Source organism: Podarcis liolepis (genome assembly GCF_965112155.1).
Source record: "Podarcis liolepis genome assembly, chromosome: 13".
NCBI lineage: Eukaryota > Metazoa > Chordata > Lepidosauria > Squamata > Lacertidae > Podarcis > Podarcis liolepis.
In genome coordinates, this window is record NC_139573.1 from 56,153,346 (window position 1) to 56,178,972 (window position 25,627).

The following is a 25,627-nucleotide window of genomic DNA, read 5'->3' on the forward strand; positions in this document are numbered from 1 at the left end:
GAACTTTGTTCATGTTAGTAATTAAAGGCTATGTGAAAGCTTTCGCCTTTTGAATGCAATAGAAATCTGTCTTCATTGAACTGAGAAACATGAAAGCACAAGTGTTACTGAACTCATTTGGGTTAATATTAGACCATATTGTTTCCCCCCCTGCCTCTGTGGAACAGACTAGGTGAATCACTTCCCCCTCAGGAACTCGTCCACCGCTTCCGTGCCAACATTGTAGTCAGCACAGATGAGCCGTTCGAAGAAGACCTGTGGGAGGAGATTGCAGTGGGTCCCCTGCGTTTCAAGGTACAAATGGCTGCAGCTGTTTGTTAGTGTCATACGGCATGCTGGGAAATAGCAGGCAGTGGCTTCTTGCAAGACAATGATTCAGGCAAGGATCTGGAACAGCAGTTTGGGATACAAAACAGCTTTGAGCTAGAATAGTCTGAGCAGCAGTGTCTTATTTTGTGTGTGCAATGGCTCTCTGCTACCACAGAAGTGACCTGGCTTGGCCCTGTGACGCAAGGGCAAGAAGGCAGCCGCTACGGTCAGATTTGTTGAATCCTGGGAGCCAAGACCCAAGTTTGGGGCAGGTACCCTTTGGTAGGAGAACCCGAGCAGAGATTTAACATCGCAAAACATTCAGCAACGAAAACCTGGTGTAAAGCCTTTAAAAAGTGTTCTTCCACTGAGTCCCTTAAATGTCCCCTTTTAAAAGTTCTTTCCAAATTGTCCCACTTCCCCAGCTTAGACACTGACCACACATTTGGGTAAGTCATAAGATAGTTTACTTAAAAAAAACACCTCTTCAAATGTCAGATCCATGTGCTTTTCCACACAGCAACCAGAAAAGATGCACAGGCAGTCAAGACGTTGCTTAGTTACAAAAGGTAAAAGTTAAACTATTGATAAACTATTGAAAAATGATCTGAAACAGAAGAGGCTGGTCAAAGTCATGTGGCCGGCTGGAATGACCATCTCAAACCTCCTTACATGCTGAAGTCCTTATGGAGAGAGAAATACTGTATAGCAAAGGCATGGTGACCTATTGCTGCTAAGGTGGAGGATGATGGCATAGGCTCAGCCTGGCAGGACAGTTTATTCTGTTTATTTTAACCCCTTCATGCACTGATTAGATTTACATGCTAAAATTATATGAGGCTGGAACCCTACAAGACTGACCAAGAGCCCAGCCAGCAGCACTGTGATCTGCACACTGGTGTTCCTTGTGGCTATGCTGTGGTGGAAGGAGGAATACAGTTGTTGGGCCTGAGAGACTTGTGGCACCACTCCCCACTCTCCTCAGGAAGTAAGGATGGAACCTTGCTCAAGTAACTCCCTGGGTTTGCTTCAGGCTCCCCCCCCCCACGCTTACTAGCTTCCTGTTCTCTTTCTATTGAGTCTGCCAATGTTTCCTTTCACTCTGTCAACTTCCCTCACCTGCTCAACTATTCCCTCATAGCCACTTCAGAAGCCCCTTTGGGAAGAACTTCTTCACAGTGGATTCTGCTTCTCTATTGGTGGTTCCGTGAGGCTCCCAGCATGTACTTGCCTGCTTGTCTAAAATAAATACTACTTCTCATAGGCTGGCCAGATGTCAAGAAAATTCCTGACATGTCCTGGTTTTGGGGGGTAAAAATGGCATCAGGGGGGAATTTTGCCAAATTGGCAAAATGTCAGGGAAAACCAGGCTGTATGGCAGTGCGCTGGTAAAAGCAGCGGAAACAGATCCAGAATCACTATGGGGGTGGGAGGAGGACGTTTCCCACCAAAAGCTCAACTTTGGGGGTGTCAGGAATTTTACTTTTTGAAATATGGCAACCCTAACTTCTCACTGGAGAAAAATTAAACCAATGTGAGGATCCTAGGCACTGCAGTTATAATTAAACACTGTCTATGTTAGTAATAGGAATACTATTATTATTACTTATTAAATTTGTATAATGCCCTTCATTCAAAGATCGCAGGACGGCTCACAACATAAAAATACAAAATGAGAACACAAAATACATTATAAAAACAAGAAAAAGAACAAAAACAAACCTTCCCCCCCCCAAAAAAAAGCCACAGTCCTTCAAAAGAGTAATGTTGATTCAATTAAGAGTTGTAGGCATTTTGAAAGATGTTCTACTTGAAACTAAGTTCTTAGGCACAAGTCTGTGCTGTATAATAGAGAACAAAGCTTTAGAACTAAGGCAAGCTACTTAATTGATATACTAGAGAATAATGTGAATAAAATAGAATAAGGAGAGCTGAATTAAAAATTGTCTTGTTATGTTTAGATTACTTGTATAACCAGTATGAAAATGTTCCCTCCTGTATGCTGGTTTGTTTTTATTTAAATTATCATTTTATCTGCGCTTTCAGTCGGAAGACCATATCTTGCAAGAGCTTTTGCATTCCCAATAGATTGGGGGGTGGGAAACCTGTTTTGCCTGGCTGGGCTGCACTGCTTCTTGGTTGGATGGATGGAGAACTGGGGAAGGGGCGTTTGGCCTGGTGGGGATAGATCATATTGTATCGCCCCACCAACTTACGCTTCCAGTCCTGCCCACTTTTAGCTCTGGCCCCGCCCACTATGGTGTGAATCCCCTGGAACATTTCCCATTGTGCAACGCGGCCCTCAGCCTGATAAAGATTCCCCTCCCCTGCTGTAGGAAATGCTATATCCCGCAAGGCAGTGGAGGTTTCAGATCAGAGTTTTCCCTTTCCTGCTGCCTTGTGGGATGTCTTCAGGAGAAGAAAAGGCTAAGGAGTAAACCCTACACAGATCCAGAGTGGAGTGTGTAAGGGAGGTGGATGGTGCTTTGCACGCCTCCCTCGGGCAGCGCTGGTGTCAGATGTATTCCTCTGCTTCCTTTTGGGCCGCATCAGCGAGGCTGAAAGGCTGAGCGTCTTGTCGTCTGGGTAACCTGGGACCTCCATACACGCAGCTCAGGCTTGTGCCCCAGGGAGGTCACGTCAGTGCTGCAGACACACTAAAAACAAGGCGGGAGGCTGTGTTATTTGATGTCTGCAGTCCTTATGTTAAGAGTTTCCCCCCCAGATTCAATTTGGTGGCTGAAGCTGAAAGCATTCTCCAGGTGGCTGCCTGCTCATGGGATTCCAGCACGGCAGCAGCAGTATTTACTACCAGTTCTTTTCTGAATCCCTTATCCCAGACAGAGAGGAAGCGTTTGTTTCTTGTTGTGGCCCCTGCTCTGACAGGGCTGAGCCACTCTGTTGTGCCTGCTCTTCACTATGGCATCTTCTGGGTAGAGAGCTACATTCTTATGCAGAAGATGGCAGAGTGCAAGGGAAGGTAGCAGTGCTTCTTAAGTCTCTGATTTGAATAATAAAATTGTAGTGTTGGAAGGGACCCCAAGGGTCATCTAGTCCAACCCCCTGCAATGCAGGGATCTTTTATCCAGTGTGGGGCTCAAACCCACAACCCAGAGATTAAGAGTCTCGGGCTCTGCTGACTGAGCTATCTCAGTACCTTCAAGAATGAGGGAAGAAGCAAAGCCCAATGCCTGCTTCCTATGAAACGCCTACATTCTGGAGTTCTCTCTCTCTCTCTCTCTCTCTCTCTCTCTCTCTCACACACACACACACACACACACACGGCATCATCACAGTTGGAGAACTATTCTAGCCAAGCAAAAGCAAAAGCACGCTGTGGCGGGAGCATGGCCTGGGAGACTCTTCAGGGCTGGGCAGAGAAACCTGGAGGGCTGTATTTCACCCCTGGGCTTGAGCTTACGCAGCCTTGATTTTGCAGAAGGGTGAGTAAACACCAGTAACTCTGCCAATAAGTGGGGCAAACACTTGCCATGGTTTACATCCCCACCCCCACCCCTGCTCAGCTTTGCAGGCCAAAAATGTTTGGTGCTGGTGATATGGTCAGAATGGTTGCTGCTGGCATTTGACTCCTCTAGAAGCAGGTGTGTTGTGATTCCTGGCTAAGTGGGGGCTTCAAGATCTTCTCTGTGCAAATTTCAGGTTACCGGGCCATGCCACAGATGTCTGGTTATCTGCATTGATCAAAAAACTGGAGAACGGAACAAGGAATTTCTTCAGACTCTGGCTGCCACTAAAGACAAAAAAGTCAGTATACAAATACTTATTTCCAAAAAAATGTGCCCTTTTCCCTTACAGGGAAGGCTTACAGTTAAAATAAGAACAGCTGAAAACAGAGAGAATAAAGAATAATTTAAATACAATTAAACATTAATAGAATTAATAATAACTATGTATGTATATGTGTGTGTGTGTATAGAGAAACAGACAAACAGACAGATAGAAGATCTATTAAAAACATACAGACAATTGCAACAAAAATAGCACAGCGTCAGCCCTTTCCTTAAAAGCGGTCAGTTCCCAAAAGCCTGTTGGAAGAAGAAGGTTTTCACCTGCCAGTGGAAGAACAACAAGGAGGGAACCAGTCTAACTTCTCCAGGGAGGGAGTTCCAAAGTTGCCTGGGAGCAGCCACCACCAAGAAGGCCCTCTCCCACATGCCCACCGAGTGTGCCTGTGGGGGGGGGGTTAAGAGAAGGGCCTTCCTTGAAGATCTCAAGGCCCAGGCAGATTCGTATGAGGGAATATACAAATGTGAATGAGCTGCTCAGTGGAGCTTTGCAGCCACTTCCACAAAACCTTTTGGTTTTAAAAAAGGGGAGAAAGCAGAAAGCAAGGCGAGCTTTCATTTGCCTTCCTTTTTTTTTTTTTTTGCCCCGTCAAACCCTGAAAGATCTGTAAGTATAATAAACGTTAAGCCTAATTTTTAACAGAGCATCATGCCTCCTTTCCTGTCTACATGGGGGGGGGGGTTCTTAAAAGTGTTTACCTAGTGATAACTATAGAAAGGCCAAATGCCACCCCACTAAAAAACAAAACAGGCAGAAATTGTCCCACAGTACAGTAGGATGCAAGCTAGCAAGCCAAAGTCTGGGTAACTTCCACAGCAAATACTACAGTGCTTCCTCGGAACCTTCACATAAATTAAGGCTGAATTTAAGCAAGAAAAATGGAAATGGTTCTGAACATCATCTTAAATAACTTGACCATTCTTTCTGTTCATTGCACTGCTTGTAGTCAATATACTTTATAGGAATTTAGTTTAACCATCCAGAGGCATTGCAGTTGTTACTGTTCCATCTGCTGGGTATTTGATCTTACTTACAAATGTTTCCCCCCTCAGACTAAGTTTGGAATATACCTGATGAATCACCCTGAGATGGAGATGGTCTCCCACCCAGATACATTGTCAGTGGGATCGCCAGTGTTTGCAGCGGTGAAGAAGATTATCGCATGTTGAGCATCGGCTGAAGAGCAAACAGGTGGAGGATTTCTCAGCTGAACCTGCACATGGGACGGTCTTGCAGATTATTCATATGTGTTCTCAGCAGCAATATGATCTTCTCCAATATTATGAGTAAAAGGTCAATCACCTTTAAACATTCAGAAATGGCATGTCACAGCTAATCAGGTGGATCAATTTTTGCAACTCTATATCATTTGATCATTTGATTTCTTTTTTTCCATTCAGGTTCACGAGGGACTTGTTGCAGGGCAGTGATGCTGGCTAGGAAATTTAATGTCCTCAAAATGCCACTTCACAAGTTAGATCGATAGTTAATAACCTCAAATAGTCAGCTGATTTAAATTAAGTATGGTGTGTGTGTGCAGTGTGGGGGGGGGGAGAAGAAATAGTGCTTTAGGTAAGAAACAGAGATAGCTGGCTGGAAGTGAATCACCTTGGGATTCAAAGGCTTTAACGTGGATAGCAAATTTGCTGCCTTGCTGCAGTGCCTGCTGTGAGCTTCCACTGATGCAAGTAGCACCTGCAACAAAGGACTCATCCAGACTTCTGCTTCTTTGCAAATTATTTTTATTGATCTTGTAACAAATTGCCACCAAATTAATACAAGTTTAAAAGCTGATTTCCCACCCTCCCCCAAAGGTCCCCTCTATTTTCCTCCCTTCTTTGCTGCTCCCAATAAAATAACTTTTACAACTATCTTTTCAAAGTCCACTCATCCCTTCTCCCTACACATCATCTGCTATGGCTTTTATACATTGTTATAACCTGTCCTCAAAATAGTCGAATAGAGTAAATCCTCTTTTATCTATCTATAATAGTCATTGATCAGTTTTGAAATATTTCCCTCTGATGCCTCTTGAGTAGCACTTTGCCTAATAAAAACAGGTCCTGCTTCTTCCCAGACAAGACACACATAGTCCTCCCTAACATGGCCTTGAACATTGCTGTCTCACATCTGGCCCCAGTAATAAACAGAGTGAAAAGGAACCCCCTAGAATTTTTTTTGTATAACTATATAATATACATCCCCCCTCTCACACTCCCAATCTCCCAGCATCCCCCATCCCTTGCATTTCGCCAGTTTTAATCCTCAATTTTACATACAATCAGCTCATAATTAATTAATTAATAAACATAATCCGAATCTCTTCTCATTTCCAACTTCAAGCTTTGGGGCTGATGTAATCCCACTTTCTGGTTTCCTCCAGCTTTTGGTTGCTCACCCAGCAGCCGGCCTTTAGCACCAAATATAAGCCTGAATGGAGGGGAAATTGGCCTGGTTTGTGAGCATCTAAAAAGCATGTGTTAATTATGAGGAGGTGCCATGAGTTTATCCAGAATAGATCATTCCAAACCAACCTTATCTCCTTTTTTGATGCCATTACTGCTTTGGTCCTGTGCCATTTCTTTCCTATCTCTGTCTTGCTTCACCTTCATGCACACTGGCTTGTTTTGCTCTTCTTGCTCATGGCAAGGCTTCACCACCACAAACATAAAACAGTACAAGATTCTGTCTTTGCAGCCCAAGCCTACAGTCTCTGCAACCCAGTGCTTGCTAGTTCCACTACATTCAGTGAGGCTTGCTCCCTGCTTAGTTTGCATAGGAATACAGCCTACATAGCAGTGTAGCAAGTTCATTACCCAATTTGTGGACTAGCACCAGATTTCCCCTTGTGGTGCATAAAGATTGGTTGTGAGACTTCACTTGAGTGGCACATTTGACCAGGGCCAGCCCACTGGCAAGGCAAGGTGAGCCAACCACCACAGGCATCAAGATCACACACACACACACACACACACACACACACACACACACACAACCATGATTTCTGAAGTAGATCTTCACTGAGCCCTTCTTCACTGGTGGGGATGGAAATCCTGTTTTGTGGTTCACCTCAGGTGCCAAAATGTCTTGGGCCAGCCCAGAATCTGACCCAATGGAATAGTGAAATGGAATGCAGAGATTTACATAGCTACAGCCTAGATGGAATGCTGAAAAAATGCCAAGTGGTAAATTGAGCCACACTTTTTATTCAAGTGAATAACTGTATTTGTGCACTGTCTACTTAATCAAAATAAGTTTGCTGTACATCAATCCTGACAATAAATGCTTTGCAGATATTATCCAAATATTTTTGAAGCTAAATTATTTGTCTGATATTTGAGATCTATATTTGATATCATGGGATACTTGATTCCAATATTTTATATTAAATAATATTTAATAATATTTGATATGACATATGATGTATTAGTATCTGAAAGCATTTTATGGAAGACATGAAATAGACATGAAATTGGACTGTTATTTTTTGTAATACCAGCCAAAACAATCAAGAGAATGTAAACAAATCCAAAGAACTCAATTTGGAGGGGAAATGTCTCTCAGGGCAAACTATTCTGTGTTAGAATTTGCATTCATCTTTCTGAAAAGCAGGTTGAAAATATTTGCCAAATTTCAAATATTAGAAAATATTTGTTTCAGCTAAAATATATAATTTGTTTTTCTATGAGCTCATTTAATTAAACTGACATCTCTTACACTTTTTGCCGAGTGGTTTGTCTGTCTGTTCTCTATTGGGGGCCTTTGAGATATTGTCACCCAATCTGTGAACACAAAGCAGTTGGTTTTCCTCTGTGATGACGTTTTGGATTGAGAAGGTGGACTGAATTTCTCCAGACTGTGCCAATTTGGACATCTTTGGATATACCACTGGCCATTTGGCATGGTGGTTCCTGAGACAGCAGGGCAAGCAGACCTGGCATGGCAGCTGAGTGCACAGAGGAGCAGCTCGCGAGCCACCCGCCAAAGGCGCAGGCTTGCTGGCCGCAGGACTCTTCCTCACAGGGAACACACTGATGAAGCAGTACCCTGCAGGACTGGCCCCTCCTGCTTTCTGAAGTGTTGTCAGGAGGGCAGGAAATGAGATATTTGCAGGAAGGTTCCTGAGATCAAGGAACAGGTTTTCATCTGTTCCATTGGTTTAAGTCCTCCCCTCCAGAGCAGACAAACACAAGCATGTTCCATCTTCCATGTGACAGCTGTTTAGATATTTGAAGACAGCTATCATATCTCCTCTCAGTCGCTCCCACAAGTACTCCTCCTAAGGCTTGGCCTCCAGACCCTTGATCATTTTGGTTGCTCTCTGCACACGCTCCAGCTTCTCAACATCCTTCTTAAATTGATGTGCCCAGAATCGGACACAGTATTCCAGGTGTGGTCCGACCAAGGCAGAATAGAGTGGGACTATGACTTTCCTTGATCTGGACATTATGCTTCTGTTGATGCAGCCTAGAATAGCATTAGCATTTTTTGCTGCTGCATCACACTTGGCTCATATTAAGCTTGTGGTCCACCAAGACCCCCAGATCCCTTTCACATGTACTGCTCGTAAGCCAGGTGTTCCCCATCCTATATTTGTGCATCTGGTTCTTCCTGCCTAAGTGCGGAACCTGACATTTGTCCATATTGAAATTCACTTGTGCCAGTTCTCCAATCTTTTAAGGTCATTTTGAATTCTGATTCTGTCTTCTGCAGCATTAGCTCCCCCTCCCAGTTTGGTGTCATCTGCAAATTGGACGAGCATCCCCTCAATTCCTTCACCCAAGTCATTTATAAAGATGTTGAGCAACAATGGGCCCAAGACAGAACCCTGTGGCATCCCAAGATGACAAGGAACCATGAATGAGTACTCTTTGGGTTCGGTCAAATCCACTTAACTGTTCATTTTACCAGCTTCCTTGCAAGAATATCATGGGAGATTTTCTCAAAAGCCTTACTGAAATCAGTATACGCTATGTCCACAACATTCCCCTGATCCACCAAGCTTGTAACTTCATCAAAAAATGAAAGGAGGTTTGTTGGGCAAGACTTATTTTTCTAAGTGCTCACAGACCAGCTGTTGAATAATCTGTTCTATGGCCTTTCCTGGTACAGTGGTAAAAAGGTAAAGGTAAAGGTACCCCTGCCCGTATGGGCCAGTCGTGTCCGACTCTAGGGTTGTGCGCCCATCTCACTTAAGAAGCCGGGGGCCAGCGCTGTCCGGAGACACTTCCGGGTCACATGGCCAGCGTGACAAGCTGCATCTGGCGAGCCAGTGCAGCACACAGAAACGCTGTTTACCTTCCCGCTAGTAAGCGGTCCCTATTTATCTACTTGCACCCGGGGGTGCTTTCGAACTGTTAGGTTGGCAGGCGCTGGGACCGAGCAACAGGAGCGCACCCCGCCGCGGTGATTCGAACCGCCGACCTGACGATCGGCAAGTCCTAGGCGCTGAGGTTTTACCCACAGCGCCACCCGCGTCCCTCGTACAGTGGTACCTCGGGTTAAATACTTAATTTGTTCTGGAGGTCCGTTCTTAACCTGAAACTGTTCTCAACCTGAAGCACCACTTTAGATAATGGGGCCTCCTGCTGTTGCTGCGCCGCCGGAGCACGATTTCTGTTCTCATTCCGAAGCTTAAAGAATCACTTCTCCAGGAACCTACAATATTCTGAGAAGTGGCTTCTCGCACGAAACAACCATTTCTATTGGTATGATCTGGGTTGCACCAAGAAGGCCTTGGGTGTGAGAGAGACAAATATTTCACAGAGGATGGCCTGAGAGATAAGAGTGTGGGGTTGATCTTTTGAAATATTTAAATATTATCCTCTGTGAAGGAAATGTTTTCATTTTTTGTGTTTTAACTCCAACCCCCAGACCTTTGTGGGCAAAATACACTGCGATACACTTTCTGTTGCAAAATTTACACAGAAGTAGACCTACAGCTTATTGCTTCTAGGGCACTGACACCTGCACAGTTTGGGCTGAAATAAAATAACAAGAAAACCCAACTCTACAGTTCACCAGATGCTTTCCAGGTTACAACAATGTGAAACACAGCATTAAAAATTACAGCCACAACCTGAGTGGGTCTATATGCTTTCCTCAGATGAAGTTGGATGAAATTGTCAGATGCGCTGCTTTGGGGAGGAATCTGCAGAGCTTTGAGAACAGAGAACAGGGAGAAGGTGGTTGTGTCCCAATCAATGTAATGCAAAAGTGTGTGTGGGGGGGTGTCAACAAAAGCTGACCCAGGAGTACACAAATTCCCACAGTCCTTTTGCAGTAAAAAAAGATGTACCATATTGGCCCGAATATAAGCCTCACTTTCCCCCCAAATTCCGACTGTGAGAAGTTAAAATGCGGCTTATATTCCCGGCCTTATGGTATGCAGCCAGGAGCAAACCGTCCTGGTCCTCTGCCCCACGGTTGGGAAGGGAAAGAGCGAGGAAGGGAACAGGATGCCCGTAGCGCAGCATGGCTCCCCCTCCCACTGCCCCCAGTATGCAGCCAGGAGTAGCGAAGAATGGAGCGGCTTATATTTGGGTATTTTTTAATTTTTTTATCCCCCCCCAATTTTTTTTAAAGCTGCAGCTTATATTCGGGTGCGGCTTATATTCAGGCCAATGCAGTAGATATACTGCAGATATATCTGATATATATTTAGATATATATCTGGTAGAGCTCTTGATTTTGAGATTTTTTGGTACCAGCTACTATTGATATATTGGAATAAAATAAAATGCTCCATTTTTTCCCAAGCAAAGATTGATCCAGAGAAGCAGACTTCTGACACCACATTCTTGGTTTGGTTTAGGGACATTTTTTTAGTCCACCCCTAGAGACACTTCCACCCCTAGGGACAATTTGGTTCATTTTAAAATAAGTGTGGTTTTAATAAGATATTATCCTGATTCTTTTTAGATTATGAATTTTTATTCCAAGAGTTAAATGAAGACAAAACATTAAAGTCTGACACTGAATATAATTTATCTGCATAAAGGACTTTATATTAATTTTTATTAAGTATTTGCTTGGCTTATAAAGGGACTTTATAATCGGAAAATGGAGACAATGTATTTACTTTGTAACCCAAGAAAATCTTTAATAAAAACAAATTTTCCTCATTTTGCCACTAGATGGCAAACTTCCTCTTTCTGATCTATCTCTCTGTGTTCAAAAAGAAACGTACAGTGGTACCTCGGGTCAAGAACTTAATTCGTTCCGGAGGTCCGTTCTTAACCTGAAACTGTTCTTAACCTGAAGCACCAATTTAGCCAAAAGGGCCTCCTGTTGCCGCTGTGCTGCCAGAGCACGATTTCTGTTCTTATCTTGAAGCAAAGTTCTTAACCCGAGGTACTATTTCTGGGTTAGCGGAGTCTGTAACCTGAAGCGTCTGTAACCCGAGGTACCACTGTAATCTCACCTGGCGCTGGAAAACAAGCAAGCAAACGCCCCTTTGGAGAGGTTGGACTACTTTAAAGGTGCCCAGCACAAAAGCCCCTAGTCCTTTTGTAATTTGACAAGTCAGGGGTCTTCTCTTATCATGCCTGCCATTTTCAGACCAAATCCCCACGAAACAAATCTCCGGGGGGGGGGGCACTAGGATGCCAACTTCACCCACCTCTGCCCAAAGGAGTTGGGTTCCCTAAGAGCAGGGAAAGACGGGAGGGCCCGCCCCTCGGGGCTCCTCCGCTGTTTCCTGCTGAATCCGAACAAGGCTCACTTCCCTGGGGAGCGACGGGTTTCCACAGGGGAAAGCGATGGGGACACAAAAAGAACCTCTCGGACCCGCGACCAGAAACCGCGGAACAAGCGGACCTGAGGGGGAACCCTTTGGGTTGACGAAGCAGGCCTGGGACTCGCGACATTCGTTTCTTTAAAATAGCAGCCTTTTAAATGCGTGATAACATTGTGACACCAGGCGGCGCTTTTTGGGCAACGTGATTTCCCATTATGAGGTTTTCCTGATGTCCCTGGATGCAGCCTCGGACTTTGCCCCTGATCTGAGTCGCGCAGCCTCCCGCAGTGGCGTAGCGTGGGTTGTCAGCACCCGGGGCAAGGCAAGTAATTTGCGCCCCCTAACCCATGGATTTGCGCCCCCTAACCCTAATCCCCAGGTGTTGCGCCCGGTGCGGCCGGCCCCCCTGCACCCCCCACGCTACGCCACTGCTTCCTGGCAGTTTTATTCTCTTGGCAAACCGCTTTTGTAGCTGTTAAGCGGTTTATAAATTTTAGGATTTTTTTTTTTAAAGGGCATTTTCAGAAAAAGCTGCTCGTGGCTCTCAGCTGTTCCTTCTCAGCTGCTCGCTCCTAGTTTGTGGGAGGGTGGATTTAAGGTGTGACGCGGGGGGGGGGGTTGCGTGCGAAGAAGGGCAACCTCTCCCCACTCCGCCGCTTTGCTCCACCCTGGCAGGCAGGCTGGCAGGCTGGCTACACGCGACGCGCTCGGAGAGGGCCTCCGGATCGTCCCCCGGGCTGGGCAAGGGTTCGTTCTCATGCAGCGGCTGTTGTGCAGCCTCGCCGCCGCCGCCGCCCTTGCTCCTTCGCGTGCGGGGAAAGGCCGCCGGCAGCCCTGGGAGCGCCTCCCTCCGCGCCTTCACACGCAGCTGTGCCAGCCCAGCAGGCGGCTCCCATCCTCCCCGAGCCCCGGCCGGGCTAGCGGGGGTTGTGAGCCACCTGCAGGGAGCCGGGGGTCCTAGCAGGCTCCCTCGGAAGGTGGAGCGGGGCCCTCCTTCGCTGGAGGTTGGATGGCCAGCTGCGAGGAATTCTTAGCAGGCTCGCTCCACCTCCTCCTCCTCCCGACTTTGCAAGGAATTAGCAGGCTCGCTCCACCTCCTCCTCCTCCCGACTTTGCTGCTGCTGCTGCTCGGCTTTTTTCCTCTACCGATGGCACGCTGTGCCTTGGAGAGGTTCCCGCTTCCTTGAGGGGGGCCGGCCAAACGCGCCCCCCAAAATGTTGCGCCCGGTGCGGCTGGCACCCCTGGCACCCCCCACGCTACGCCACTGGCCTCCCGCCAAAGCTCTTTGGACCAAAGCAGGCTGTTTTCCAAAGCACCAAAAAGGGGATCCAAATCAAATCAAACCCTGAACACTGCCGGTTCCATTCCCATGTCATTTTATTATTATTTTTTTATAAGATTTTTATTGATTTTACAACATTTTTAAGAAAAACAAACAAACACTAAAAATGACAAACATACACGTATAATTTCAAACATATTTTCATAAACCTCTTTTCTTGGACTTCCCCATACCCCCCCTCTCTGCATCCCAATGTCCATAATTCAACTAGCAACTCCCAATTGTTACTTTCCAATCTCTATCATCTTAGTCCTCTTTTATAGTCTAGCCTTGTATCCCTGTACCCTTTTGCTTCTGGAAACCACAACATTTTAGCATTCATTAAGTTTATAGTAGTCCTTAAGATAGCTTTTAAATTTTTTCCACTCTTCTTCCACCGTCTCTTTTCGTTGGTCACGGATTCTGCCTGTCATCTCAGCCAGTGTCATATAGTCCATCACTTTCATCTGCCATTCTTCCACAGTGGGTAAATCTTGTGTCTTCCAATACTTTGCGATGAGTATTCTTGCTGCTGTTGTGGCATACATAAAAAAAATTCTATCTTTCTTTGTCACCAATTGGCCGACAATGCCCAAGAGAAAGGCCTCTGGTTTTTTAGGAAAGGTACATTTAAGTACCTTTTTCATTTCATTGTAGATCATTTCCCAGAAGGCCTTAATCTTCGGGCATGTCCACCAAAGGTGATAAAAGGTACCTTCAGTCTCTTTACACTTCCAACATTTATTATCGGGCAAATGATAGATTTTTGCCAGCTTGACTGGGGTCATGTACCACCTGTATACCATTTTCATGATGTTTTCCTTTAAGGCATTGCATGCCGTAAATTTAATACCGGTGTTCCATAACCATTCCCAGTCAGCTGACATAATGTTATGTCCAACATCCTGAGCCCACTTAATCATAGCCGATTTAACTGTTTCATCCTGTGTGTTCCATTTCAACAGCAAGTTGTACATTCTAGATAAATTCTTAGTATTGGGTTCTAACAGTTCGGTTTCTAATTTTGATTTTTCCACCTGGAAACCGATTTTCCTGTCCTGTTTAAAAAATTCCATTATTTGACGATATTGGAACCAATTTTCTACTTTATGCTTCAATTTCTCCTGACTTTGTAGTTTGAACTTATCTCCATCCTGTTCTAAAATTTCCCAATACTTCGGCCATCCGACCTCCATATTGAGTTTCTTCACTGCTTTAGCCTCCACTGGTGACACCCATCTAGGGGTTTTATTTTCCAATAGATCCATTCCCATGTCATTTTAAGCTCTTGTTTGTCATTCTGCTAGTTAATTACAGCTAATTAAAGATACTCATTCATTACATTATTTATATGTTTTGTCGCAAAGGATTAGCATGTTACATATACCAATAAAATACAGTAAAAACAAACACAGCCTTTGACAGGCATCCCAGCTGAATCCTGCACAGTGTTTACTCTTGCCAGGGAATTTCCCTAGGACCATCTCTCTCTCTCTCTCTCTCTCCCCCCCCCTCTCTTTCTCTCTCCACACACACACACACACATTTCACTTTGTTATTGCCAGGTATTTCTCTAATACTAACACAGAAAGGTGGAACTGGGAACTGCTGAACTGGGGAAACCCAGCCAGATGGGTGGGGTATAAATTATAAAACTATTATGATGATGATTAACTGTGATGTTGCCTCTACTCTCTCTCAGAGTGGGAACTGTATGCAACCACACATATGTAGTTTAAGTTGTGAAGAGTCCGGGTTGTCTTTAAGGATTAATAAGGTGTTGGTCAGGCACTCCCTATCTACACTAAAGGAATTCAGAATTTCAGGACCGGAAGAGTTGCATCATAGGATACTGAAGTAACTTGACAGTATTCTCTTGGAGACTCTGGTCTATCACCTTTGAGGAATCCTGGAGAGCGAGTGTGGTGCCACTGTGTGGAGATGTCACAGAAACAACATCATGGTGAAGTTGTGTAGCTGCACATGACATCTGGACAAAGGAGGAGCCAATTCACTCCTGCTAACATGAAGGTGAGGGATTGCCAGCCTCAAATCTATTTAATGCATGAAGGGAAGGAAGGAACTAAGTAGTCAAGATTTGTTCTCCCTCAGTCTACATCTAGATCTAGATCCAACTTATATACCAATAATTTGGTATGTTATTTACCTATATACCAATAATTTAGGAACTTTCAGCACAGAACTAAACTTTTTTTTGCCTGTGCAACACATGAATCCAACCTTTAGGGAGTTTCTAAGTAAACCATTTTTAACTTACCAAACATGTAAGTTTCTATGCTAAGGGAACTGGGGAATTTTGGAAGGATGTAGAAGGGCATATTTTAAAGAGAACAGCTTATATTTCCATGTTTTGCTGCATATTGTGTGGTTTTAAATCTCTGCTAGGGTTCTCTCACCAGAGTACTTGCCCCAGCAATTATCCTTTTATACTTGTTTTCCCTCAGTACTCAGATATAACGATGCCACAGGACTGCCAAAGTGCGAGCCACGGGGACGCAGGCTGGAGCAGACCAGCAACCCAAGAGGCAGACCAGGACCCAGGGATTCCGGCCCACTTATGCCACATTCTGCTTGCAGTCTCTATGACAATCAACACAGCTCCCAGGGTGGGCTGCCTGCCTGGCGCCCTCCAAGTGCTGCGTCAGCTGGCTGGGCTCTCCCCTACATAGGTGGCGCAGCATGCTCCTGCTGGGCAGGGATGCTCCGGTGGTGTCGGCAGTGAGGGCTGGGTTGCCACGGCAGACTCCTTCACCCTCTGTGCTCTCCCCCCCCCCCGTGCATGAGCCCCAGGCATTGTTTGGTCACGCGACACTGCTGGACCAGTCCTGCTGGGCAGTTCCTTAGAAAACCTCCTTTTTCTCCACTGTCACTACTCCTCTCCCTCTCCTAGGTGGTAGCAGGAGCTGACCCCCTGCAATGGTGGAGAGGAGTGGGAGTGATGAGAAATGTCTTCTCAAAGATCAAGAGGAGGGTGTAGAGCCTGCAGCAGCCATGGCAGTGACGTCCAGTGAAATTTCCTGAAGGGAAACAGTTAGGGTCAGAGGCACCAGCATGGCACCCACTGGCAGAGGAAGGGGGGTGCGGGTGTTGGGAATTCCATTCCACCCTTTGCTGCAGACATGGGATTGTTACATGTCACATGTCTGTTTACATTCCAGCACAGATTGCTGGCACGAGCAGAACTTCTGCTCTGTATTGCTTTTGTTTTCAGTCTCTCTCCGAGAAGACCAGTCTTGGTTTATGTATAATAAATGCGTAGTTTAGTATCTGTCTACAGCCTCAGGCCTCTTCTGTTGCACAGTTTGCACTGCTGAGGAAAGTCTGCTCAGGTCTGCAAGCTTGAGTCACTCCGCCTCTCCCATAGCCACCCCGCCCCCGGCTGTAGGACACACTTGCCAGGCACCCGAGCGGCTAGCTACGCCACTGATTGCTCCTCCCTCCCTAAGGCTTGCAAAAGCTTCCTGGGCTTTGGGAAGGAGACACCAGGAGAACATTAAGGGGAATAGTCTCTAGGGAATAGTCCCCTAGTCCACTGACCACCCACCACTGAGCCTGGGCAAGCACCTTTGGGTGGTGGGAAAGCTTACACTTTGATGAGGTAACTGGGTGGTGGTCTTTTCTCCCCCCTCCCCCCATGCCCCTTTTAAACTTTAAACCAAGGCAAGCTACTCTACTCACTTTAGAAATCTCTTAAGATGGTCCTGGGAAATACAGTGGCTTTGAGGTGCCCAGTGACACTGTTGGGAGAAAGATTTTAACTGGCATTTTTGTTAAGAAGGAAAATGTTCCTTGAAAAAAACACCTTTCTGCATTTGCTGTGGGGGCACCTGATTTTGAAAGTGGAGTGGCTTAAGCAGGGTTTATTTCCAGGCAGAACTCACCAGACCTCAGTTCTGGCATCTCTCAGGCAGGTACCATAGCCTTCTAGAAAAATAGCACTGGGCTTACCGTAAGTATTTAAGGGCACACCTCAAGTCTCTTGGCTTGAGGGAGAGATTTAGAACCTCCCTTTTCAGATGTTTCCAGGAATTGAGGTGTCTTGGGACACAAAGGTACCACACCTTCTTCTTTTCTTGCTTTAACCACCTGGGGGTCCCCATTTGAGGAGAGAGGCTACAAAATTGCCAGGCTGTGGGACAGCCCCCTCCCCTTGAGGCATGTCTGACCCCCACCATTGTACGCATTTTGTTGGCGAGCCAAGGCACACCTTTTTGCACATGGCTTGGGGTGGAAGGTGAGTCCAGCGCACCACTCCCTCTGCAGGGTTGCCTGTTGGTTTTGCCTGCTGTTTGACACAGTTTAATGGATAGTTTGGTGTTGCTACACACTATGTGATTTGCTTGTTGTTTTAAACTGTGTGTAACCTGCCTATGCGGTGAAGAGCAGACTATAAACGCATATAAATAGATGTCCTGCTTTTAGACTCTTCTAGTAATATGGCTGCCTTGGACTCCATGTGGGCACCAAATTTCAAGATTTCCTAGAGAAGAGCACCCTGGCAATTTTGATAGCCCATTGTTGCCATGCTCTGCACACACGTGTGCACCCATCCAGGGTGGCATGCTGAAAAGCTAGACTTGGCTTTGTGGGAGGCTTAGTGTGCGCAGCGCAAGGACACTCCCCTCCACTGCAGTCCGTGCCTCAATTCTCCGTACTGCTGTTACTATTATTTACACCACTCTTATTTCAAGGAACTCGTGGTGGCATACAGGGGTCTCTTTTCCTCACCTAACATCCCTGTGAAGTAAACAAGGCTGAGAGAGAGAGAGAGAATCATAGAATCATAGAATCATAGAGTTGGAATAGACCACAAGGGCCATCGAGTCCAACCCCCTGCCAAGCAGGAAACACCATCAGAGCACTCCTGACATATGGTTGTCAAGCCTCTGCTTAAAGACCTCCAAAGTAGGAGACTCCACCACACTCCTTGGCAGCAAATTCCACTGCCGAACAGCTCTTACTGTCAGGAAGTTCTTCCTAATGTTTAGGTGGAATCTTCTTTCTTGTAGTTTGGATCCATTGCTCCGTGTCCGCTTCTCTGGAGCAGCAGAAAACAACCTTTCTCCCTCCTCTATGTGACATCCTTTTATATATTTGAACATGGCTATCATATCACCCCTTAACCTCCTCTTCTCCAGGCTAAACATGCCCAGCTCCCTTAGCCGTTCCTCATAAGGCATCGTTTCCAGGCCTTTGACCATTTTGGTTGCCCTCCTCTGGACACGTTCCAGTTTGTCAGTGTCCTTCTTGAACTGTGGTGCCCAGAACTGGACACAGTACTCCAGGTGAGGTCTGACCAGAGCAGAATACAGTGGCACTATTACTTCCCTTGATCTAGATGCTATACTCCTATTGATGCAGCCCAGAATTGCATTGGCTTTTTTAGCTGCCGCGTCACAGAGAGAGAGAGAGAGAGAGAGAGAGAGAGAGAGAGAGAGACTGACTAACTGGCACCAAGACCTGAGTGGGCTTCATGACTGAATGAGGATTTGAGCCTGTGTCTGCCCACTCCTAGCCCTACCATCCAACCCACTGTTTCTCAAAGGGAGTGATGGTCCACACTGTAGGGCAGGAGAGGATGGCAAGTGAGGCAGGAAGATTCAAGGACAGTCAAAGAAACAATTAAACATTTCAGTGTAGTATCATATTGTATAAGGGGAGCAGGTGGCGCTGTGGTCTAAACCACTGAACCTTGGGCTTGCCAATCAGAAGGTCAGCGGTTTGAATCCCCACGACGGGGTGAGCTCCCGTTGCTCGGTCCCTGCTCCTGCCAACCTAGCAGTTCGAAAGCACACCAAAAAGTGCAAGTAGATAAATAGGTACCACTCCGGCGGGAAGGGAAACAGTGTTTTTGTGAGCTGTAGCGTTAAAACAGAAGTGGTTTAATCCTGCTGGCCACATGATCTAGAAAGCTGTCTGTGGACAAACGCCTGCTTCCTTGGCTGAAGCGAGATGAGTGCCACAACCTCATAGTTGCCTGACTGGATTTAACCTTCCAGGGGTCCTTTACTTTTACCTAGTGCAGTACAGTATAGTATCAATATTTTTTTTTAATTTGCAGAATATGGATAGATACATTTTCAAAATGAGACCTAGGGCAGCAAGGGATATTGAGGACAATCGTAGCTGTGATCTAAAATCACTGTTCAGAGTGCTGGAGAAGACTCATTTAATTCAACACCAATAGCAGGCCCAAGGAAACCTCCAAAAGAGAAAGTTTGCTTATATGTGGATAGCTATACGAGTCTCAGTTTCACATGGACTGGAAATGAAAATGTTCCTCAGCCTATGGCCTTGGTCTGCGGTGAGAACCTTTCTAATTCCAATATGGTCCCAAAACAATATGAAAAGACACCTGTTGTCAAAACATGGACATCTGGCAAACAAGAATGTTCAGTATTTTAAAAGGCTTTTGGTACAGCGGAAATGCCAACAATCATATTTCAAAAAATGTATAGAAATCTCAGATAAGATGCAGATTATATCTTACCAAGTGGCTGAATTGACTACTCAACAGAAAACATTGGGCAAAATAACTGAAGAATTTATTGATGGTGCTATCAATGATTAAATGGGCGCAAGATATTGGGAAAAATATTATGTTTGAACAATGGGAAAAATTGTGGAAAGAAGATATGAAATTCACCATGTGTTATATACTGAAAGAAAATTACCTTAAAATGCAACATAGATGGTATTTAGCACCTGAAAGAATAGCAAAAATGAATAAAAACTGTAGCGATATCTGCTGGCGATGCAACACGGGAAAAGGTACTATGATACATATATGGTGGAATTGTTTAAACATCAAACAATTTTGGGAAATAATATATAATGAAATGAAAAAAATGTTTAGATACTCATTTAGGAAAACACCAGAAGGTTTTCTATTGGGAATAATACCAGGAAGCCTAAAGGAAGAAGATAAGACCTTATATTTATACGCAACAGTAGCAGCAAGGCTATTGATTGCGAAAAACTGGAAAAGTGGTATAATACCGACAAAAACAGAGTGGCTTGCCAAATTATTGGAGTATTACAATATATCCAAAACAATGGAAGAAATTGGAAGGATTTCAAAAGAAAAGATAGGGACTGGAAGGTGTTTAAAAGATACTTGCAAAATCATATCGAAAAATCAGAACTCCTATTAGAATAAACAAGTTCCGTTTCAAATACTGAAATATCAAATAAGATGGAAAACAATGTGTAGTAGAAAAAGAAGTATGAAATTAGGGTAAAGGTGTGTGAAAGAAAGTAATAGAAGTGGAAAGAAATTGTAATTGAGTAGACTGGAAGTCAAACACAAAGGTGGGGTGAAGGGTTGGTGGATGGTGATGGGGAAAGGAACTATTTGTGGGATTGAGTGTAAGTATGTTTGAACATTTTTAAGGATTGTATGAAATGTATGTTTGTATGCTTGTATATGTGTATTAATGATGAATTTAAATTAAATAAATAAATAAATAAAAAGAAAATACAAAATAAAAATAGTTAAAAACAAAAAAAAGAAAAGAAAAAAAGAAGAATTTATTGATGATGCTGAGCTGCATTGTTTTATACTTTCTGGTTTGTCCTGTGATCATATTTTAAAGTAGTTCTGTTATGTTATAAATCAAGCACTGCTAGGAGTTCTTTCCCTTTGTTTTCCAATGTATTTGTTATCAATAAAAAGTTCTGTGTGGTGCAAGTAATCCCCCCCCCAAAAAAAGTGTGGCCCAGAGAAAAAAGTTTGGGAACCACGATTCTGACCATTGCACCACATAGACATCTGGATCTGCTGTGGTGAGGAAAGCTTTGCCTCCTCCATTTCTGCCTGCGGTGAAGTTGATAAAGGTCCAGAATTCCCACCAGGGAAAGCCTCTAAAAGAAGCCAATGCTGAGGGAGGCATTATCTGCACCCGTCTTCCCAAGGCTGTGCGAAGGGTGGATGTCATGGCCATGAATCAATTAAAGCCTCTTCTGACACATGAAGCTGCGCAGGAACTCCTGGACCCGTTTTACAGGTTTGTTTGGAGCGGAAACAATATGAACTTGTCGCTATTGTAACTAGGACAAGGCAGATTCGTGCTTTGTGAGACTCTGGGTTCTTCCACGTACAGAACTGTCTTGGAAGGGAGAACAGGAAGAAGCAGCAGGGGAAACGATGGTGGAACAAGATCTGTGGCTAGAATGTGCCTCGACTCAAGAGAAATGTAAGTTGTCTTTATAAAAGTCAGGAGGGCAACAGCCTCATTCAGAAGATGGGGAAGTCCAGGAAGTGGGAAGCCGGGAAGTCAGCATTAATTACAAGCTTCTGGGCATCTAATGGGATTATTGCATTTGAAATGAAAAGGTGAAAGGCACTGATGCGAATCATGGGGAAAAGTTGTTATAAAAAAACCCAGTTGCTGGAGCAGGGGCAGATAAGGAAAATGAGTTTCTGGCACATTGAAATGGAGGGGAAAGATGTTTGGAAGTGCCTTTTGATACACTAGGTTCTTTGCTACAGAAGTAGGTTCTTTTTCCAGTAATAGCTGAGATTCAGAGCAGTGTGTGTGTGTGTGTGTGTGTGTGTGTGTGTGAGAGAGAGAGAGAGAGAGAGAGAAGTTACAGAAAACCTTTCCACATGTTATTTTATTATATACTTTAAATAGTTACAGCCTACCTTTATGCTAAGTTAAATACTTGATTGTGACCTGCATCCTGAACTCTTTGATCTGTCCTTTACATATGTTTGTAAACACACTTTTTGGCACATTTTAAGATGTGTACTTAAAACACCTTGCAGTCTATTTATTGGCCCTGAGCTTCCAGAGAGAGCATGAATAGTAGGCCTTTTTACGCATGAGTCTAAGGCACCCTTCCCCAACCTGGTGCTCTCCAGATTCCTTGTACTACAACATCATCATCACCCCACATTATTATTTCCCCAGCCACTCTGAGCGGCTTACAGCAAAATATTAAAATACAATAATCTATCAAATATTAAAAGCTTCCCTAAACAGGGTTGCCTTCAGATGCCTTCTAAAAGTCAGATAGTTGTTTATTTCCTTGACATCTTATGGGAGGGCATTTGACAGGGCAGGCACCACTACCGAGAAGGCCCTCTGCCTGGTTCCCTGTAACCTCACTTCTTGCAGGGAAGGAACTGCCAGAAGCCCCTTGGTGCTGGATCTCAGTGTCCGGGCAGAACGATGGGGGTGGAGATGCTCCTTCAGGTATACTGGGCCAAGGCCATTTAGGCAGTGGCGGAGCTTCATTCTCTGGCACCGGGGAGTGGAGAGCAGGTGGGGGCGTGGCCCCCAGCGCATGCGGGGGGCCCTAGCCATGATGGTACCCCACCGGAATTGCGCTGCCAGGGGTGGTGCACTCTCCGCGCACTCCTCTTCCTCCACCAGTACATTTAGGGCTTTAAGGTCAGCACCAACACTTTGAATTATGCTTGGAAATGTATTGGGAGCCAATGTAGGTCTTTCAGGACCGGTGTAATATGGTCTCAGTGGCCACATACAATTCTCATCAGCCACAGCCAGCAAGGCTAGCTTGTCTAAAAGCTTGGCTACACATTGCATACCCAAGTGTGTAAGAAAACCCTGACTGGCCTCTTCATCCCGGAAGAGGAAAGGCCCTTCCACTTGTGGGATTGCATGAGAACCCCATTCCTGGAGGAGGCAACATTCCACTTTCGATCATATGATGAGAACAGTAAATATGCTTAGCTGTGTAATAATCTAGAATTTAAAATAACATACCGGTTAATGCAGTAGAAACTGCCATATTCTTTCATTTTGTTTCAATTTCTGTTCCACTTCTTGACTCAGCATTGACAATGACAGAGACAATAAAAGCAGAAAATTATTAGTATGTAAATGAAATAGGAGCTGAAATGAACTTCTGTGCTGTTGTATCACAGGCATACACAGCAGTGACTGAAAACACTGAGCATGACGTTTGCCTGGCAGGATCAGAGCAGAGAAGTGTCGCCAGCAGTGGGTGCTCACAGGCACCATCTTGTCCCCAGCAGCTGCTCTTTAGAAGCACCTGCTGCCTCTAGACATGGAGGCTCTCCTAACGTGTCTCATGGCTACCAGCTGCTGGTTTTTTTCTGCCCTCCATGAATTTGTCCAGACTTCTTCTTATTAAGCTACCTGAAGTCCTGGTCATCACGATGAAGCCTTGCACAGATGCCTCACCAATTCAGAGGGTGGAGGCTCCTTAAGGCAGGGATGGAGCTATGCTCCTCCAGATGTTGTTCAACTCCGATCAGCCTCAGCCAGCATGGCCAGAGGTCAGCGATGGTGAGCACTGGAGTCCAACAACATCTGGAAGATCACAGTTCCCCTGCCCCGCCTTAAGAGGTGTGTTTCCTGAAATGCTTAGCAAGTTGCACCTATTTATTTGTGCATTTTTACAACTGCTGTACATAAATCATACATTGTCCATCAGTTATCCATTTCCTAAGTACTTCCCAGTCCACCTCTCCGGGGCATTCTATGCAAACCCTGAACAGCTGCATATCCCGATCTTACACACGTTTTGGTCTCAAGTCTTTCTTTATTTGAGATTATCTGGAGATTTGATTGAATATTATACCCTCTAAAATATTCTCCCAAGCACTTCCACTCTTTTTTAAACTGTGTCTCATTTTTATTTCTTATTTTCGCAGTCATAGATGCTAATTCTGTACATTCTATCAATTTATTCGGCCAGATATCTTTCATAGGTTATTCTTTTTCTTTCCATTTTTTTGCGTAGACAACTCTAGCAGCAGCAGTCACATATAAATATAGGTTGAGAGCCTTCTTTGGTAAATCATTTCTTATTATCCTTAGTAGGAAGGCCTCAGGTGTTTTAGGAAATGTAGGTTATATATAGATAATTTCCCAGAATTTTCTAGTGTATTTACAAAACCACAACACATGTATCAAGGTTGCAAGTTGTGCCTTAGCATTGCATGTTTGCACACCTTGCAGTGAAGAGCACACCCACACATAGCCTCTCCAGGTGACAATCTCAACCAACACAAAGGTCAAAAGAGCCTGGGAAGCATTGCTCCGCTTTCACCTCTGTACATAAATTTCCCAGATTAGTCATTTTTCTGTAGTTCAGCTTTACTGGGATCAAATGTTTTCCTCAGATGAGAGAACTATAAAAAGGCTTCTGGGAGGAAATGTTCTGGTCATATCAGATTTTGGCCTTTTGATGGGCATGAACCAGCCCACAAGGCACTTTGAAGACCCACCCATTTCCCCAAGAGTTAGGCTGGGTCTATATGCATGTTGCACTGTGAGCTGTGAGTTTCTTCTATTCAAACACAAAACATAAACAAAACCTCCCTGCAACTAGAAAACCAACAGACCAGGTATCGGGTTGAACTTGAACCAGGTGATGCCCTAAGCCAGGCTGGAGAATTCCCAGGTCCAGGGGCCCAGACACCTGGCCCCTCAACTCTCCCCAGGCCACACACCTCCCTGGCCCTCCAGCACATCCCCACAGTTTTTGCCTGGATGTTCTGTGTCCTTATTTCTCGTCCTTATTCCTTTGCTTGCCTGGATGGAGGATAGAGAGGACTGTGAGTGTGCACAGAGACCAGCCAGTTGTATAAAGGTAAAAATTATAGTCATTGCTCCACCCCTAAAGGTTGCCCAAAAGGGAACGTAGTCCCAGGCTGAAAAAAAGATCCCCACCTGTTTCTTCATATTGTCCTAAAGGTAAAGGTACCCCTGCCCGTACGGGCCAGTCGTGTCCGACTCTAGGGTTGTGCGCCCATCTCACTTAAGAGGCCGGGGGCCAGCGCTGTCCAAAGACACTTCCGGGTCACGTGGCCAGCGTGACAAAGCTGCTCTGGCGAGCCAGCACCAGCGCAGCACATGGAAACGCCGTTACCTTCCTGCTAGAAAGCGGTACCTATTTATCTACTTGCAGTTAGGGGTGCTTTCGAACTGCTAGGTGGGCAGGAGCTGGGACCGAAAGACGGGAGCTCACCCTGTCGTGGGGATTCGAACCGCTGACCATATGATCGGCAAGTCCTAGGCACTGAGGTTTTACCCACAGCACCACCTGCGTCCCTCTCCATATTGTCCTAAGCTGCTCTTATTTCCAGGTAGGAGTGGGAAGTGTTTTGTTGGTTGTTTGTTTGTTTGGCTTTATCTAAATGTGGGGAAGAAGTTAGGAATGGATTCCTCAGCTCACCTCCTGAACTGGTACAGTCAGCCTAGTCTAATACATTTTGCTGCCTGAGGCAGCAAAGAACAAGAAGACAGTGTCCTCCTCTCTCCTTCTATGTACAAAAGCTCACTGAACTGAGAGCTGTGCCTAAGAAGAGCTTGCTGCATCAGGCCAGTAGACCATCGAGCCTGCCAGCCTGTTCTCCTCATGGCCAGCCAGGTGCCTGGGAGAAGCCTGCCACTCACTCCAATGCTGTCACTGGAGCAGGGCACTTGAGGGC

At 45.2% G+C, this 25,627-nt stretch overlaps 2 protein-coding genes across 5 annotated transcripts in view; both read left to right on the forward strand.

Moving 5' to 3' along the window:
• Window positions 1–25,627, forward strand: part of MOCOS (molybdenum cofactor sulfurase) — a 237,680-nt gene that overhangs the window by 75,359 nt on the left and 136,694 nt on the right. Inside the window, exons 13-15 of one of the 2 annotated variants that reach the window (XM_083473195.1) lie at window positions 168–294; window positions 3,970–4,074; window positions 5,169–7,832. The exons of the other annotated variant lie outside the window; for it this stretch is intronic. Coding sequence (XP_083329321.1) covers window positions 168–294; window positions 3,970–4,074; window positions 5,169–5,285 — 349 coding nt within the window. The 3' untranslated portion in view covers window positions 5,286–7,832. Of the gene's footprint in view, window positions 1–167; window positions 295–3,969; window positions 4,075–5,168; window positions 7,833–25,627 lie in introns of those variants that run through there. 2 annotated transcript variants of the gene reach the window in all.
• Window positions 21,210–25,627, forward strand: part of PTPN3 (protein tyrosine phosphatase non-receptor type 3) — a 90,284-nt gene continuing 85,866 nt past the window's right edge. For 2 of the 3 annotated variants that reach the window (XM_083473155.1, XM_083473156.1), the window contains exon 1: window positions 21,210–21,392. In XM_083473155.1, coding sequence (XP_083329281.1) covers window positions 21,344–21,392 — 49 coding nt within the window. In that variant the 5' untranslated portion in view covers window positions 21,210–21,343. The remainder of the gene's footprint in view (window positions 21,393–25,627) is intronic. The other variant, XM_083473145.1, reaches the window with a different exon arrangement.